The sequence below is a fragment of the Aotus nancymaae genome, unplaced genomic scaffold (assembly GCF_030222135.1).
Source record: "Aotus nancymaae isolate 86718 unplaced genomic scaffold, 86718_ANA_hifiasm-v0.15.2.pri h1tg000155l, whole genome shotgun sequence".
In the NCBI taxonomy this organism is placed as follows: Eukaryota; Metazoa; Chordata; class Mammalia; order Primates; family Aotidae; genus Aotus; species Aotus nancymaae.
The window spans coordinates 2,095,606-2,111,373 of record NW_026988570.1 but is presented as its reverse complement, the minus strand read 5'-3'; the positions used below and the strand labels follow the sequence as shown (position 1 = coordinate 2,111,373).

The window sequence follows — 15,768 nt, the reverse complement described above, 5'->3', positions numbered from 1 at the left end:
GAATATCTTTGTCAATTTTCTGTGTTGTTGATCTGCCTAATATTGTCAGTGGGGTGTTAAAGTCTCTCAGTATTATTGTGTGGGGGTCCAAGTTACTTTGAAAATCTTAAGAACTTGCTGTATAAATCTGGATGCTCTTTTATTGGGTGCATATATATTTAGGATAGTTAGCTCTTCTTGTTGAATTGAACTCTTTGCCATTATGTAATGCCCTTCTTTGTCTTTTTTATCTTTGTTGGTTTAAAGTCTGTTTTGTCAGAAACTAGAATTGCAACCCCTGTTTTGTTTTTTTGTGTTTTCTATTTGCTTGGTAAATTTTCCTCCATCCCTTTATTTTGAACCTATGTGTGTCTTTGCATATGAGATGAGTCTCTTGAAGACAGCATACTGATGGATCTTGGCTCTGTATCCAACTTGCCATTCTGTGTCTTTTTAATTGGGGCATTTGACCCATTTACATTTAAGGTTACTATTATTATGTGTTAATTTGATCCTGTCATCATTATGCTAACTGGTTATTTTGCAGATTTGTTTATGTGGTTACTTCATAGTGTCACTAGTCTGTGTACTTCAGTATGTTTTTGTAGTGGCTGGTATCGGTTTCTCCTTTCCATATTTAGTCCTTTTTTCAGGAGCTCTTGCAAGGCAGGCCTGGTGGTGACAAATTTCCTAAGCATTTGCTTGTCTGAAAAGGATCTGTTTCTCCTTCATGTATGAAGCTTAGCTTGGCTGGATTTAAAATTCTGGGTTGGAAATATCTTTAAGAATGATGAATATTGGTCCCCAATCTCTGCTGGCTTATAGGGCTTGGGTCTGAGAGGTGTGCTGTTAGTTTGACGGGCTTCCCTTTATAGGTGACCTGGCCTTTCTCTCTGGCTGCCTTTAACTTTTTTTTTTCATTCTGGCCTTGGAGAATCTGATGATTATGTGTCTTGGGGTTGATCTCATGGAGTACCTTACTGGGGTTCTCTGATTTCCTGAATTTGAATGTTGGCTTCTCTTGCCAGGTTGGGGAGGTTCTTCTGTATGATATTCTGAAGTAATGTTTTTCAACTTAGTTCTATTCTCCCTGCCTTTTGCAGGTACCCCAATCAGTCATAGTTCAGTCTCTATACATAATCTCATATTTCTCTGAGGTTTTGTTCATTCCTTTTCATTCTTTTTTTCTCTGTTCTTGTCTGCCTGTCTTAATTCAGAAAGATAGTCTTCAAGCTCTGAGATTCTTTCCTCTGCTTAGTCTGTTCTGCTATTGATATTTGTGATTACATTATAAAGTTCTTGTGTTTTTCAGCTTCATCAGGTGAGTTGTTTTTTTCTTAATTGCCTATTCTGGCTGTCAGCACCTGTATTGTTTTATCATGATTCTTAGCTTGTTTGCATTGGGTTACAACATGCTTCTTTAGCTCAGTGCAGTTTTTTATTACCTACTTTCTGAAGCCTTCTTCTGTCAGTTCAGCTATCTCAACATCAGCCCACTTCTGTGCTCTTGCTGGAGTGGTGTTGTGATCCTTTGGAGCAGGAGAGGCCCTCTAGCTTTTTGAGTTTTCAGAGTTTTTGTGTTGATTCTTTCTCATCTTTGTGGTCTTATTTCCCTTCCATCTTTGAGCTTGCTGACCTTTAAATAGGATTTTTGTTGGGTTTTTTTTTTTTTTTTTTTTTTTGAGACGGAGTTTCGCTCTTGTTACCCAGGCTGGAGTGCAATGGCGCGATCTCGGCTCACCGCAATCTCCGCCTCCTGGGTTCAGGCAATTCTCCTGTCTCAGCCTCCTGAGTAGCTGGGATTACAGGCACGCGCCACCGTGCCCAGCTAATTTTTTTGTATTAGTAGAGACGGGGTTTCACCATGTTGACCAGGATGGTCTCGATCTCTTGACCTCGTGATCCACCCGCCTCGGCCTCCCAAAGTGCTGGGATTACAGGCTTGAGCCACCTCGCCCGGCCTGGGTTTTTATTATTGATGGTGGTGTTGTTGTTTTCTGTTTGTTTGTTTTTCTTTTAACAGTCAGTCCACTCTACTGTAGTGCTGCTGTGGTTTGCTGTACTCCAGACCCTAATTGTCTCAGTTTTTCCCATACCTGGAAGTATCACCTGTGAAGGCTATGAAACAGCAAATATGGCAGCCAACTCCTTCCTCTGGAAGCTTAGTCCCAGGAGAGTACTGACCTGTTGCCAGCCCACACGCATTTGTAGGACATGCCTGGAAACCCTTTTGGGAGATCTCACCCAGTCAGGTGGAATGGGATTACAGACCCACTCAAAGAAGCAGTCTGCTGCTTTTTGGTAGAGCACATGTGCTGCGTTAGTGGGGACTCTTTCTTGTCTGGACCATTTGTATTCTCCAAAGACAGCAGGCTAGAATAGCTAAGTCTACTGAACCACAGAGATGACAGCCACCCCAGTCCCTGGTAACTTGGAACTGCCTCAGACCAATTCCAGACTGCTTTGGTTGGCTGGCTGGAATTCCAAGCCAGTGGGTCTTAACTTGTGAGTTGCCGTGGAAGTGGGACCCACAGAACAATGCTGCTTGGCTCCCTGGATTCAGCTCCCTTTCTAGGGATATATACAGCTAGATATCCCCCCTTGCTGGGGATCCTGGGGCCAGAGTATGTAAAACTCCTGGGTCTGTGTGTGTGCCTGAGCAGCTGCTTTGCTCAGAAACCACACATTTCTGTATTTTGGACCCAAGGCCCTGGTGGTGTGAACTCAATAGGAGCTCTCCTGATCTGTGGGTTGCAAAGAACCATGGGAGAAGCATGGTTTTCTGGGCAGGGTTGCACAATCACTCACCACTTTTCTTGGCTGGGGATGAAGGTTCCTTTGGCTTCATGCCACTCCCAGGTTGGCTGTTGTTCCCCCACCTTTTCTGGCTTTTCTACATTATCATGGGTCAAGTTGTTTGCCCTGTCAGTCCCAATGTGAGAACCTGGGTGTTTCAGTTGAAGGTCCTGAATTAACTTGCCCCTCTTCATTCCTCTCTGTGAGTGCCATGGACCACAGCGGCTACTAATCAGCCATCTTGGATCAACCTTGTTACTCCCTTTTTCACTGCTTGTTTCATTTCACTCACATCTATAAGCAAAAAAAAAAAAACCAAAAAAGAGAGAGAGAGACTTAAACACCATAAAAAAGTGACTTTTGTAGGTTATTGTTTGATAAAGCCTTTGATTTGAAAAATCTCTCATCATGAGCTATAGCTCATATTTGATCATTTTCTGTACTTCTCATTTGGGTATCTAAGACTTAATACTGAATTGAGGCATTTATAGAATAAATAAAATGCCGGACCTGTCTGGAAAAGCCAAGCTCAAAGCAGGAGTGTGCTGTGGTGGGAGTAGACCAACTGTGAAATCTTAAATTGCCTTCATGTGGTTACTATACCATTGAGTAGCTATATGAACTTGGACACTTTTTAGAATTTCACTTTCTTTAAGTGGAGTGAGGGTTGTTATGAGGCTTAAATGAGGTAGTGCTTGTAAATTGCTTAACATTATGGTTGGTACACAATAAAGTTTAGTTGCTATTACCAGTTTTGTCTCTGAGGCTAGTTCCTAGATTTATGGAGTTATAGATCTGGAGAAACATTTTAAAGTCCAGCATTCTTCCTTATTTTAGAGAGACAAAATTGATGCCCAGAGTCACTGAAGGTTTCTGAGGCTTGGTTTTCACGTCTAGGTGCTTTACAGCTTGGCTATGCTTTGAGGATCATCTGAGCTAATAGGTGGAAATGCTATGAAGATCATCTGAGCTAACAGCTAATAGTGTTTTTTAGCATTGTTCATACAGTGACTAATTGCCTTGCCTGCTCAAGGACTGAATGATTTTATAAAATAGCTTTCTGGTTCTGACAATAGAAAAAGTCATATATTTTCTTTCTTTTTTTTTTTTTTTAATTTAGATGTATCCAGTTAAAGCAGGCAATAAATGAAAATAAAAATACTCTTCAAAAATTAAGCAAAGTAAGTATTGTGGTTAATCACATTATTAAAACATCTCTTCTTATACAAGTATTTTTATTAAGTGGGAATTAATTCAAGTTGATAAGTTCCTAGTTTTGCATTAGCGATATAGTCTAACTGCAGCCAGTGCTGACTTGCCCAACAGGCTTGCTGAGTCTGTGCGTCAGAGCAAAAAATCTGGGTCTCCAACTACCGAAAAAAGTTCAACTTTGATGAACTCATCTGCTATTAAGGATTCAGACAATCCTGGAAGGAGCTATTTTTATTTTTGCATTTTGTGAGTTCTTTGTTTTACAGTTTAGAATTATTTTTATTTTAATTTCCTTGTGGGGAAAGAATGCATAATCTGGCCCTGAGGCCTCATAAGTGGCAAAGAAGCATCTTGTATCAAATGGCAGCTCTGATATCAATGACTCTGCAGAAATAGGAGTAACAGGAATTTAACTTTGGCAATCCCTTCAGGATTTTTTTTTTTTTTCACACGAGCCTTGGCTACAGCTAGATATCCAGGTCCAGAGACCCATGGAGCCTTTAAAGTGGAAGGCACCTGAAAGTCAGCTCTCCAGCTGTATATTACTCCCCTTTACTGCATCTGAGATATGTGGTCACTGAAGATCTCATCCAGATTTCTCCAGTGACAAAGAACTTTTCAACTTAGACTGTTGAAAAGTTTGAAAATCTAATTATAGGAATAATTAGGTGAGGAAGTGGAAGCTCTCAGTGGTGAAGCAGCCATGCCTCTTCTGTCAATAAGTGGCAGAATTTGGGTTTGGTGCCTGTCTTATTGACCATAAAGCCAATCTTCTGTCAGAACCTATCTCTGGCTGACTATGGAAGGTTTATAATACTTAGCAAGGAAATAAAAACCCAAAACAAGTGTTATAATTTTGTTTTTTTCATTTGGTTTGCATTCCAACACAATCATCTATGTTTCTTTTAAATCTAATTTATTTCCCTAAGATAGGTGTAATGTCACACTGATAATTACTTTGTTTTATAGCACTTATTGGAGTTTTTTGTTGTTCTTTTGAAATTAATAGGAAACTGAAATTAATTTTTTAGTAAAATGGACCTACGTTCTCTCCTAGGCTGATGAACCTGCACCTGTTGCAAACTATAATCAGAGAAAAGAAGAGGAGCATAATCTTTTGGACAAGCTTACCCACCAACTGCAGGGCCTTGCTGTGACAATAAGTAGAGGAAATATAACTGAGTATGCTTCCTTTCTACTTTCTTTTTTCTTTTTTTAAGATATGTAACCAATAGCTTTCATGTTTGACTCAAAGACATATAACGGTATAGATATAAACAAATGACACTAACGATAGAATCTGTCAACATTTATTTATTGTGTATAATAGAAGTCATTAGATCCCATGAGAGATGTAAAGAAGTGTAAGTCATAGTCTCTGCCCTCAGGCAATTTATAATTTAGTTGAGGAAACAAAGATCTGAAAACCTAAATGAACAAATGTTAGAAAATAAAGATGATATCTTTAATGTCAATGTTGATGTGTAAAAGGAAAGTGATTTGGAATGTCTACTTGCATTGTTTCCCTTTTCATAAACATTCTTTAAAAATTTGAAGCAAAGACTGAGTGTGGTGGCTCATACCTGTAATCCCAGCACTTCGGAAGGCTGAGGCACAAGGATCACTTGAGGCCAGGAGTTCAAGACCAGCCTAGGCAATATAGTAGACCCTGTCTCTACAAAAAAAACCAAATTAGTCAGGCTTGGTGGCTATAGTCTTATAGTCCCAGCTACTTGGAAGGCTGAGGCAAGGAGGATTGCTTGAGCCCAGAAGTTCCAGGCTGCAGTGAGCTATGATCACCTCAGTACACTCCAGCCTGTGCAACAGAATGAGACACTGTCTCTATTTAAAAAAAAACAAAAATACAAAAATTAGCTGGGCATGGTGGTGGGTGGCTATAATTCCACCTACTTGGGAGGCTGAGGCAGGAGAATCGCTTGAGCCTGGAGGCTGAGGCTGCAATGAGCTGAGACTTTTCCACTGTACTCCAGCCTGGGCAGAGTGAGACTCTGTATCAAAAAAAAAAAAAAAAAAAAAAAAGCAGGGACTTTTCTGCCAGAGTGAATGTTAATAATAGCTTTTGAAAGTTGTAAAGAAGACTTACGTATACAAGTTGAGTATTCCTTATCTGAATTGCTTGGGATCAGAAGTATTTTTTAATTTTGGATTGTTCTGGATTTTGGAATACTTGCATTATGCTTACTGGTTGAGCATCCCTAATCTGAAAACCTACATTTTGAAAGACTCCAATGAGCATTTCCTTTGATGTTATTTTGATGCTCCAAAAGTTTCAGATTTGGGAGTATTTTGGATTTTGGATTTTTAAATTAGAGATACCCAACCTGTATGAACAAACCTAATTTGTGGGAAGCAAAATAAAAAATCAATTATTCAGACTCTTTCAATGTTGTTCCCCAATCTTTATTCTGTACCCTGGGAAAAAGTGCTGAAGGTGGTAGATGCAAGGATCTAGAATTTCCACCAATTCTTAGTACTGAGAATGGCAGAGTAGTTGGTATTGGACTTGCCTTCCCACCATAAATGACTGTAAAGTCTGGAAAAATATACAAAGCATCTGTTTGAAGTCATTGAGCATCCACCAAGCAGGGTTGATATTCTTGATATAGGGAGATGCATGAAGTGAATCTTACATTCACCTAAACTTTTTCCCTGGGAATAATTTATGGGCTGTGGTGGAGGAAGGTAGATTCCAAGCAGGGAGTAGCAATCTTACTGGACTGAAGAGACAGGTCACACTTTGGAGCTGCCCAGTTCACTGGGAGTTGTGGAGCAAGGTGCTACAGAGAGAAGGGAGCTGCAGAGAAACAACTCCAGCAATCTGTAAGGTCTCCTGGGTTGTGTAGGGCAAAATTCCTGCAAGGCCTGGCAGAAAGTGCCTGCTGGGAGACTGAGAGCTTAGTAGATTCTGGAAATCATATAGTCCTGGAAAAACATTGGAGTTTGTACCTAGCTATAGTAAAGAGACTTGGGAAATGCTTCAGGCATTTAGTAGAGATCACAGAAGGCCCAGGCCCCATGAGTAAAGAAAACACCCTGAGAGTAACAACCATGATCTAAGAATAAAGACAAAGCTGAAGTAGGTCTTCTCTATCAGAGCCTAAAAGCAGACCTAATCAGGAACAAGATATTTTAACTGTGTAACATTAAAGGAATTTAACACTTCTTAGAGGAATATAACATAATCCAAAGTCCGTAAGTGTGTCTTCTAATGTGTCCATCACAGCAACCAGTAATTTAAAAAAATTAGAAATGCAAAAAAGCAGGGAAAAATACATGATCAATAAGTGACAAGATGGTCAGTAAAAACAGACCCAGACATGATCCAGATACAGAGTTAGCTGACAAGGACTTCTAAATAATATGATAAATATGTTAAAGAAAATAGAAGAAAAGGTGAATGAAATGGGGAAAAGAGTGTATTTTAAGAGAATTCAAATATAGAAAAATCAAATAAACATTCTATAACTAAAAAATATAATATTTGATAAACTAATAGCTGAGAACTTCCAAAATCTGACTCAATGTATAGACTCAAAAATCTGGGAAATGTCATAAAATCAAGAGATTAAATAACCAGTAGCTCAGAGATGTGAAAATTAGCAAATAAGAACCATAAAACAACAACTTACAGGAAAAGATAGATAAATAAGTTATAGGAAAAGATAGATAAGATGAATAGAGAGGAATCTTAAGCAGAGAAATAGAAACTAACAAAGACCAAAATGAAAATTCTGGAACTAAAACAATACAGTATATGAAATAAAATTATAGGGTGGCTTAACTGAAGATTAGATACAACAGAAGAAGGGATCAGTGAACCCAAAGGCAGCTTTAAAACTTGTTCAAATTGATACATAAAAATTTAAAAGTGCAAGGAACAAAACAGAATTTAAGAGGTGAGACACTGTTAAAAGTTATAACAGATTTGTAATTGAAGTCTTGGAAGAAGAGGAGCGAGAATGAAGCACAAGAAATATTTAAAGAGGTAGTGACTAAAAACATTTTAAAATTACTGTCTAAGAAAGATGTCAAGCCACTGATCCAAGAATCTCAGGGAACCCCAAACAGAATTGTAAAGAAACCCACACACAGGTACATTAGAGTCAAACTACTGAAAACCAAAGATAAATAGGAAATCTTAAGAGTTGCCAAGGGAAAAAAGGAAACATGTAGAGACAAATGACAAAATTACAGTTGACATCTTGTGAGAAAAAAATACAGGTCAGAACACAATGTAGTAACATCTTGAAAACATTGAAAGAAGAAACCATCAACTCAGGATTCTGTATCTAGCAAAAGTATAAAAAATTAAAGTGAAATAAAGACACTTTTAGGCAAACAAAAGCTGAGGAAATTTGTCAATTGACCTGCAGTATAAGAAATGTTAAAAGAAGTTCTTCAGGCTAGCAGGCAATGATCCCACAGAGAAATTTGGATCTTCAAAAAGGATTGAAAAAGATGAGTATGTGGGTAAATATAAAAGCCTCTATTTTTCTTTTCAACATGCCTTTAACAGACACTTGATTACGTAAAGCAAAATGTACATTTGGGGATTTATAATATCCAATCGATTCTCATTATTTGCAGTAGTTATATTCTATAAAATTGCTATGAACACTTGATTAGCAAATACTAAACCATTGCTTCTGGAGAAATATAGACTTAAGACTCCTGTGAGCCTCTCGTCACAGTGTTTTTGTCAACTGAGTGACATACAACCTTGTGTTACTGTTAAAAGACCCCTTATATCATATATTTTATTGATTCATTAACATTGAATTTACACCGACAGCACTATCACTCATGCATGAACAAGTCTTATCTAACACACGATTTTCTCCAGAGGTAGATTATAGCCTTCTTGTACTTAGGAATAGCACACCGCTCTTCAGCGCTATGTTTTGGGGCCATTTTAAACACTAAAATCACCAAAAAAAAAAAAAAAGTGTGGTACTAAATAGATTGCAAAAAGGACACTTTCCTATATGAGAGCTGAAAAAAAAAGGCAGGTGTCACCACGTTCAACTTCAGTTGGGAATATGTATGCCAGACAACTCAAATTTTTTGCTGCTTTGTATATGTCCACAAATGACCACAAAAGCACTGCAATTATTAATTAGGGAATTACAAATAAACTTTAGTGAGCCAATGAATTCACAAATACAGAATCTGCACATTACAAGGACTGAGTATATGTAGAAGTAAAATGTGACAATAGCGTAGCATAGCACAAAGTCTGGCAGGTAAATGGAATTCTTTATCTTAAAGTTATTTTATCTTTGGTGAAATACGATATTAGACTATGGTAAGTTAGGAATGCATATTGTAATACCTAAAACAATCACTAAAAAAGTAATACAAAGAAATGTAGCTAGTAAAACAACACAATAAATGGGATATTAAAAGCAATTTTATTAACCCAAAAAAGGCAATAAAGGAGAAATTAAAAATAAAAAACAGATGAGACAAATAGAAACTAAATAGTAACATGGTTTCAAAGCAGCCATTTGGATAGTTACATTAAATGTAAATGGAGTAACACTCCAATTACAAGAAAGATTGTCAGATTGAATTTTTTTAACCCAAATATATACTATTTAGAAGAGATACACTTTAGTATACAATTATAGAGAATTGAAAGCAAAGAACTGGAAAAAGATACTCCATGTTCTTTAACAAAGATATTCTTTGTTCTATAACCAAAACAAAGGTGATGTGGTTACAATAATATCAGCTACTTAAAGCTAAAAGTAATTTACTGTTTAAGAAAGGACATTTCATAATGATAAAAGAAAGGTTCGATGCAACAGGAAAAAAAAAAATTCCTAAATGTGTATACATTTAATAACATGGGTTCAAATGTATAAAACAAAAGTTGCCAGAACTAAAGCAAAGCTAGATAATTCACAATCCTTAACCACCTTGATCTAATTACACATAGTCAAGCCTTTCTTAATGACAGGGAGATGTTCTGAGAAATGTGTCATTAAGTGATTTCATCATTGTACAAACATCATAGAGTGTACTTGCACAAACCTAGAAGGTATAGGCTACCATAGACTTGGGTTATATAGTATAGTCTGTTGCTCCTAAGCTACAAACCTGTACACCACATTACTGTGCTGAATACTGTAGGCAATTCAATTATAACACAATGGTATAAATATTTGTGTATCTAAACATATCCAAAAATAGAAAATGTACAGTAAAAATATGGTATTATATCTTATGGGACCATCATTGTATATTTGGCCCATTGTTGACTGGAACATTGTTGTGCAGTGCATGACTGTGTATGTGTAGAACATAGCACCCAAGTATGTGTTATGTAAATAATATTCTTTTCAGTGCATTAATGAAACATAATGTTACATAATTAATGTAACATTAATGAAAATGAACCATATTGAACCATAAAGTAATTATCATCAAATTTCTAAAGTTTGAAGTTATGTAGTATTATGTCTGTTCTTTGATCACTTGGAATGACATTAAAACCCAATGACAGAAAAAATAATTAGAAATCACTACTGTTTGCAAATTTTCACACACTTTCTATGTAAACTGTGAGTCAAAGAAAATATAACAGTGGCAATTAGAAACTATTTGGAATGATAATAAAATGACTGTGGTTGCAACCAACGTAGTGCTTAGATGGAAATTTCTATCTTTTGTTTGTTTTGGAGACAGGCTGTTTGTCACTCAGGCTGGAGTGCAGTGGTGCAATCTTGGCTCACTGCAACCTCCACCTCCTGAGCTGAAGTGATCTTCCCCACCTCCACCTCTCTGAGTAGCCGAGACTACCAGTGTATGCCACCAGGCTTGGCTAATTTTTTAATTTTTGTAGAGGCAAGGTCTCACTATATTGCTCAGGCTGGTGTTGAACTCAAGGGTTCATGCAGTCCTCCCACCTCAGCCTCCCAAAGTACTGGGATTACAGGTGTGAGCCACTGTACCTAGCCAGAAATTTATACTTTTAAATGCATAGTTTGAAAAAAAAAGTTGTAAATCAATTACTAAAGCATTCAACTTTTTTTTTTTTTAAAAAAAAGCATATTATACACTTCTTTTTAAAAAATTATTATACTGGGATACATGTGCAGAACATGCAGATTTGTTACATAGGTATACATGTGCCATGGTGGTTTGCTGCACCCATCAACCCGTCATCTACATTAGGTATTTCTCCTAATGTTATCCCTCCCCTAGCCCCCCACCCCCCAATAGGCCCCCATGTGTGTTGTTCCCTTCTCTGTGTCTATGTGTTTGCATTGTTCACCTCCCACTTATGAGTGAAAACATGTGATGTTTGGTTTTCTGTTCTTGTGCTAGTTTGCTGAGAATCATGGTTTCCAGATTCATCCTTGTCCCTGTAAAGGACATGAACTCATCCTTTTTAATGGCTGCATAGTATTCCATGGTGTACATGTGCAACTTTTTTTAATCCACTCTATCATTGATGGGCATTTGGGTTGGTTCCAAGTCTTTGCTATTGTGAAGAGTGCTGCAACAAACACATATGTGCATGTGTCTTTATAGTAGAATGATTTGTAATCCTTTGGGTATATTTCCAGTAATGGGATTGCTAGATCAAATGATGTTTCTGGTTCTAGATCCTTGAGGAATTGCCACACTGTATTCCACAATGGTTGAACTAATTTACACTCACACCAACAGTGTAAAAGTGTTCCTATTTCTCCACATCCTCTCCAGCATCTGTTGTTTCTTGATTTTTTAATGATCGCCATTCTAACTGGCGTGAGATGGTATCTCATTGTGGTTTTTATTTGCATTTCTTTAATGATCAGTGATGATGAGCTTTTTTTCATACGTTTGTTGTCCGCATAAATGTCTTCTTTTGAGAAGTGTCTGTTCATATCCTGTGCCCATTTTTTGACGGGGTTGGTTTTTTTTTTCTTGTAAATTTTTTTAAGTTATTTGTAGATTCTGGATGTTAGCCCTTTGTCAGATGGATAGGTTGCAAAAATTATCTCCCATTCTGTAGGTTGTCTGTTCACTCTGATGCTAGTTTCTTCTGCTGTGCATAAGCTCGTTAATTTAATTAGATACCATTTGTCATTTTTGGCCTTTGTTGCCATTGCTTTTGGTGTTTTAGTCATGAAGTCTTTGCCTGTGCCTATGTCCTGAATGGTATTGCCTAGGTTTTCTTCTAGGTTTTATTTAGTTTTAGGTCTTACGTTTAAGTCTTTAATCTATCTTGAGTTAATGTTTTTTTTTTTTTTAAGGTGTAAGGAAGTGGTCCAGTTTCAGTTTTCTGTATATGTCTGGCCAGTTTTCCCAGTACCATTTATTGAATAGGGAATCCTTTTTCCATTGCTTGTTTTTGTCAGATTTGTCAAAGATCACATGGTTATAGATGTGTGGTATTATTTCTGAGGCTTCAGTTCTGTTCCATTGGTCTGTGTATCTGTTTTGGTACCAGTATTGTGCTCTCTGGGTTACCATACCCTCATAGTATAGTTTGAAGTCAGGTAGTGTGATGCCTCCAGCTTTGTTCTTTTTGCTTAGGATTGTCTTGGCTATGCGGGCTCTTTTTTGGTTCCATATGAAATTTAAAGTAGTTTTTTTCTAATTCTGTGAAGAAAGTTAATGGTAGCTTGATGGGGATAGCATTGAATCTACAAATAACTTTCGGCAGTATGCCATTTTACGATATTGATACTTCCCATCCATGAGCATGGAATGTTTTTCCATCTGTTGTGTCCTCCCTTATTTCCTTGAACAGTGGTTTGTAGTTCTCCTTGAAGAGGTCCTTCACATCCCTTGTAAGTTGTATTCCTAGGTTTTATTCTCTTTGTAGCAATTATGAATGGGAGTTCACTCATGTCAGAGAGACAACCACTCTCTGGTTGTCTATTATTGGTATATAGGAATGTAAAGTATTCAACTTTAGAGGCCGGAAAAAGGACAACAATACCAAGGAGAGCAGAAGGAAGGAAATAATAAAAATAAAAGCAGAAAATAGTGAACAATAAACCGACATACAGTCGGCAAAATCAACAAAGCCAAAACTTGGTTTTGGGGAAATTAATCAAATGAATAAACTGCTGGCATTATTGATCAAGAAAAGAGAAAAAGAGAGAAAAAACAGAAGTCAGTACAGATTCTATAAGAATTAAAAAGATACTATGAAGATATTATGAACAAACTTATGTGAATAAGTTTGAAATTTAGATAAAATAAGTTTCTTTAGAAAGAAAATGTACAGGTCTACGGCCATACCACCCTGAACATGCCCGATCTCGTCTGATCTCGGAAGCTAAGCAGGGTTGGGCCTGGTTAGTACTTGGATGGGAGACCACCTGGTAATACCGGGTGCTGTAGGCTTTAAAAAAAAAAATGTACAGAAATGGACACAAAATGAATAGACAATCTTAATAGTTCTACTAAAATATCTACTAAAGAAATAGAATTTGTAATTAAAAACCTTTCCACAGATTAAACTCCCAGGTGGTTTTACTGGTGAATTTTTTGTAAACATTTAAGAAAGAAATAATGCCAATATTACAGAATTATTCTAGAGAATACAAAAGTTGGATGCTTTACATTCCTATACACCAATAATAGACAAATCATTTTATAAGCTTTCAATAACACTGATATCAAAACCTGACAAGAACACTAGAAGAAAATTACGAGGGGAACAAATCCACAAACTCAGTATAAAATATTAGTAAGTAAAATCTAGAGGCATTTCAAAAGGATAATACATCATGACCAAGTGGAATTTGTTCCAGAATGTGAGTTGATTTAACATTAAAAAATCAATCATTGAAATTCACTACATTAATGAAGGGGAAAAACCATATCAAGTTCACATTATTCCAGCAAAGTTTTGGAATAATTGACCCATACAAGATATGTGCAAAATATCTCCTAAGGAAGGAAAGAGACACACTGAAAGTAAATATGATATTTTATGGATTTTTTAATTCTTGTGGTATAAAAATGGTTGTTACATCCTGGTTTATGTGTTAGGTAAGTGTGGTATAACAGTATCCTACAATTATTTTAAACAAAGTCAAACTTATTTTCCTTTTTATTCCAGAGAAAATTTATTTTGGCTAGTTTTATGGTTAATGATGTTCATTTGCATTAGTCTAAGTATTGTTGTCCCATTTTAAAGATAAGCTTCTCTGATGTAAGCTTTAGGAGGGCAAAGATCTTGGTTTTGTTCATTGTTATAGCCCAAGCTCCCAATGTCTGTTATACAGTAGGTGCCCCCCAAAATTTAAACTTTGCTGAATGTCGAATGAATAAATAAAAGTCAGAAAGATTAAGTTACATACCCAAGCTAATGTTATTTTGGCATTTCTCTCTTCCTCACCCTCCGTATCATCTCCTTTCTCTTTATCCCTATACTGTTTTCTTAGTTCATACTGTTGTCACTTCTTACTTTCAACAGCCACCCTCACCTTTAGCCCTTCTTCTAATCTGTTCCCTACATTGTAGCTTTGTCTCCTTTCTAAAGTGCGAATCATATCATGTACCTTCCCCTACTCATTTTTTTTTTGAAACGGAGTTTCGCTCTTGTTACCCAGGCTGGAGTCCCCTACTCATTTTTAGGGATGACCTTAAAGGTCAGGCTCACCTGGGCTACATTCTTCGCACCTCTTTTCAGCCTCAATTCTCATTCATTTTCCTCAAGCCTTGCCCTACCATTCGTGAGCTATTTGACATTTCCTAATCTCGAACCTCCTTTCTCCTGTCCCTCCCCTTCCTTTTACTCCCATTTTACCTGATTAATTCCGTATCGTCTGTCAAGACCTAATTAAAGCCTTTTCTGATTCCCATTCATGCAACCTGGGTTAGGTGTCCCTCTTGCATGATTAATTTCTTAGTATCCTGTATATACCTCTACTCTAGTACCTATTGCACTATTTTATAATTCTCCATTTTCTAGATAGTCTCATTGCAAGCTCCTTGAGGATGGGGAATTGTGTCTGGTTTACCTTTTTGTCTACTGTGTGTCTCTCTGACATGGAACTTGACCAACAGCATCAGTGTCATCATCATAACTGACTTTTATGGAAAGCTTGCTATGGGCAAGCACTGTTCTAAACACCTCGCAAGTAATAACTCATCTTAATCCTCATGACAACCTTAGAAGGCACGTTCTATGATTATCTCTACTTTACCAATGAGAAATGAAGAGCTTAAAAGAAACCTATCTAAGGTCACCTAGCAAAGAAGGAATAGAGCCAGAATTTAAATTTAGCAGAGTCCGTGCTCTAAGTACTTAATAATAATGCTCAAAGAGCATTTTCTGAATGGATGAATTGAAGACTTGAATTCAAGTCTCCTGGCCTCAAGTCCAGTGATGCTCTGCCATCTCACATACATAACTCTCTTTCCACCTCAGTCTCTCCAAGCACACCTTCTTAGTTAGATGGTAGAAATTGTTCATTGTATTTTCCTTTATTTCTTTTATTTGCCAGCTCCAAATATGGTATATTCATGTATATATAGAAGTTATACTCATAGTTGGTCTGTTCTTATATATTACTTCAAGTGGGCCTACTCATAGAAACACTTTTTGTAGAGTTGGGGCACCTACTGAAGAAGAAGAAAGTGAAAGTGAGGAAAGTGAAGACAGTGGTGAGGAGGAAGAAGATGCAGAGGAGGAAGAAGATACAGAGGAGGAAGAGGAAAATGAGTCTCACAAACAGTCAACCAGTGAAGAATACATTGCTGTTGGAAATTTTACTGCTCAGCAAGTTGGAGATCTTACATTTAAAG

At 37.0% G+C, this 15,768-nt stretch overlaps 1 protein-coding gene and 1 non-coding gene across 4 annotated transcripts in view; both read left to right on the top strand.

Moving 5' to 3' along the window:
- Positions 1–15,768, top strand: part of LOC110568266 (nephrocystin-1-like) — a 79,980-nt gene that overhangs the window by 17,465 nt on the left and 46,747 nt on the right. For all 3 annotated transcript variants that reach the window (XM_064371689.1, XM_064371688.1, XM_064371687.1), the window contains 3 exons: positions 3,896–3,956; positions 5,045–5,169; positions 15,572–15,767. In XM_064371689.1, coding sequence (XP_064227759.1) covers positions 3,896–3,956; positions 5,045–5,169; positions 15,572–15,767 — 382 coding nt within the window. The remainder of the gene's footprint in view (positions 1–3,895; positions 3,957–5,044; positions 5,170–15,571; position 15,768) is intronic.
- Positions 13,238–13,356, top strand: LOC135272948 (5S ribosomal RNA). Its single transcript, XR_010340853.1, has one exon. It is a non-coding gene; the product is annotated as a 5S ribosomal RNA (ribosomal RNA).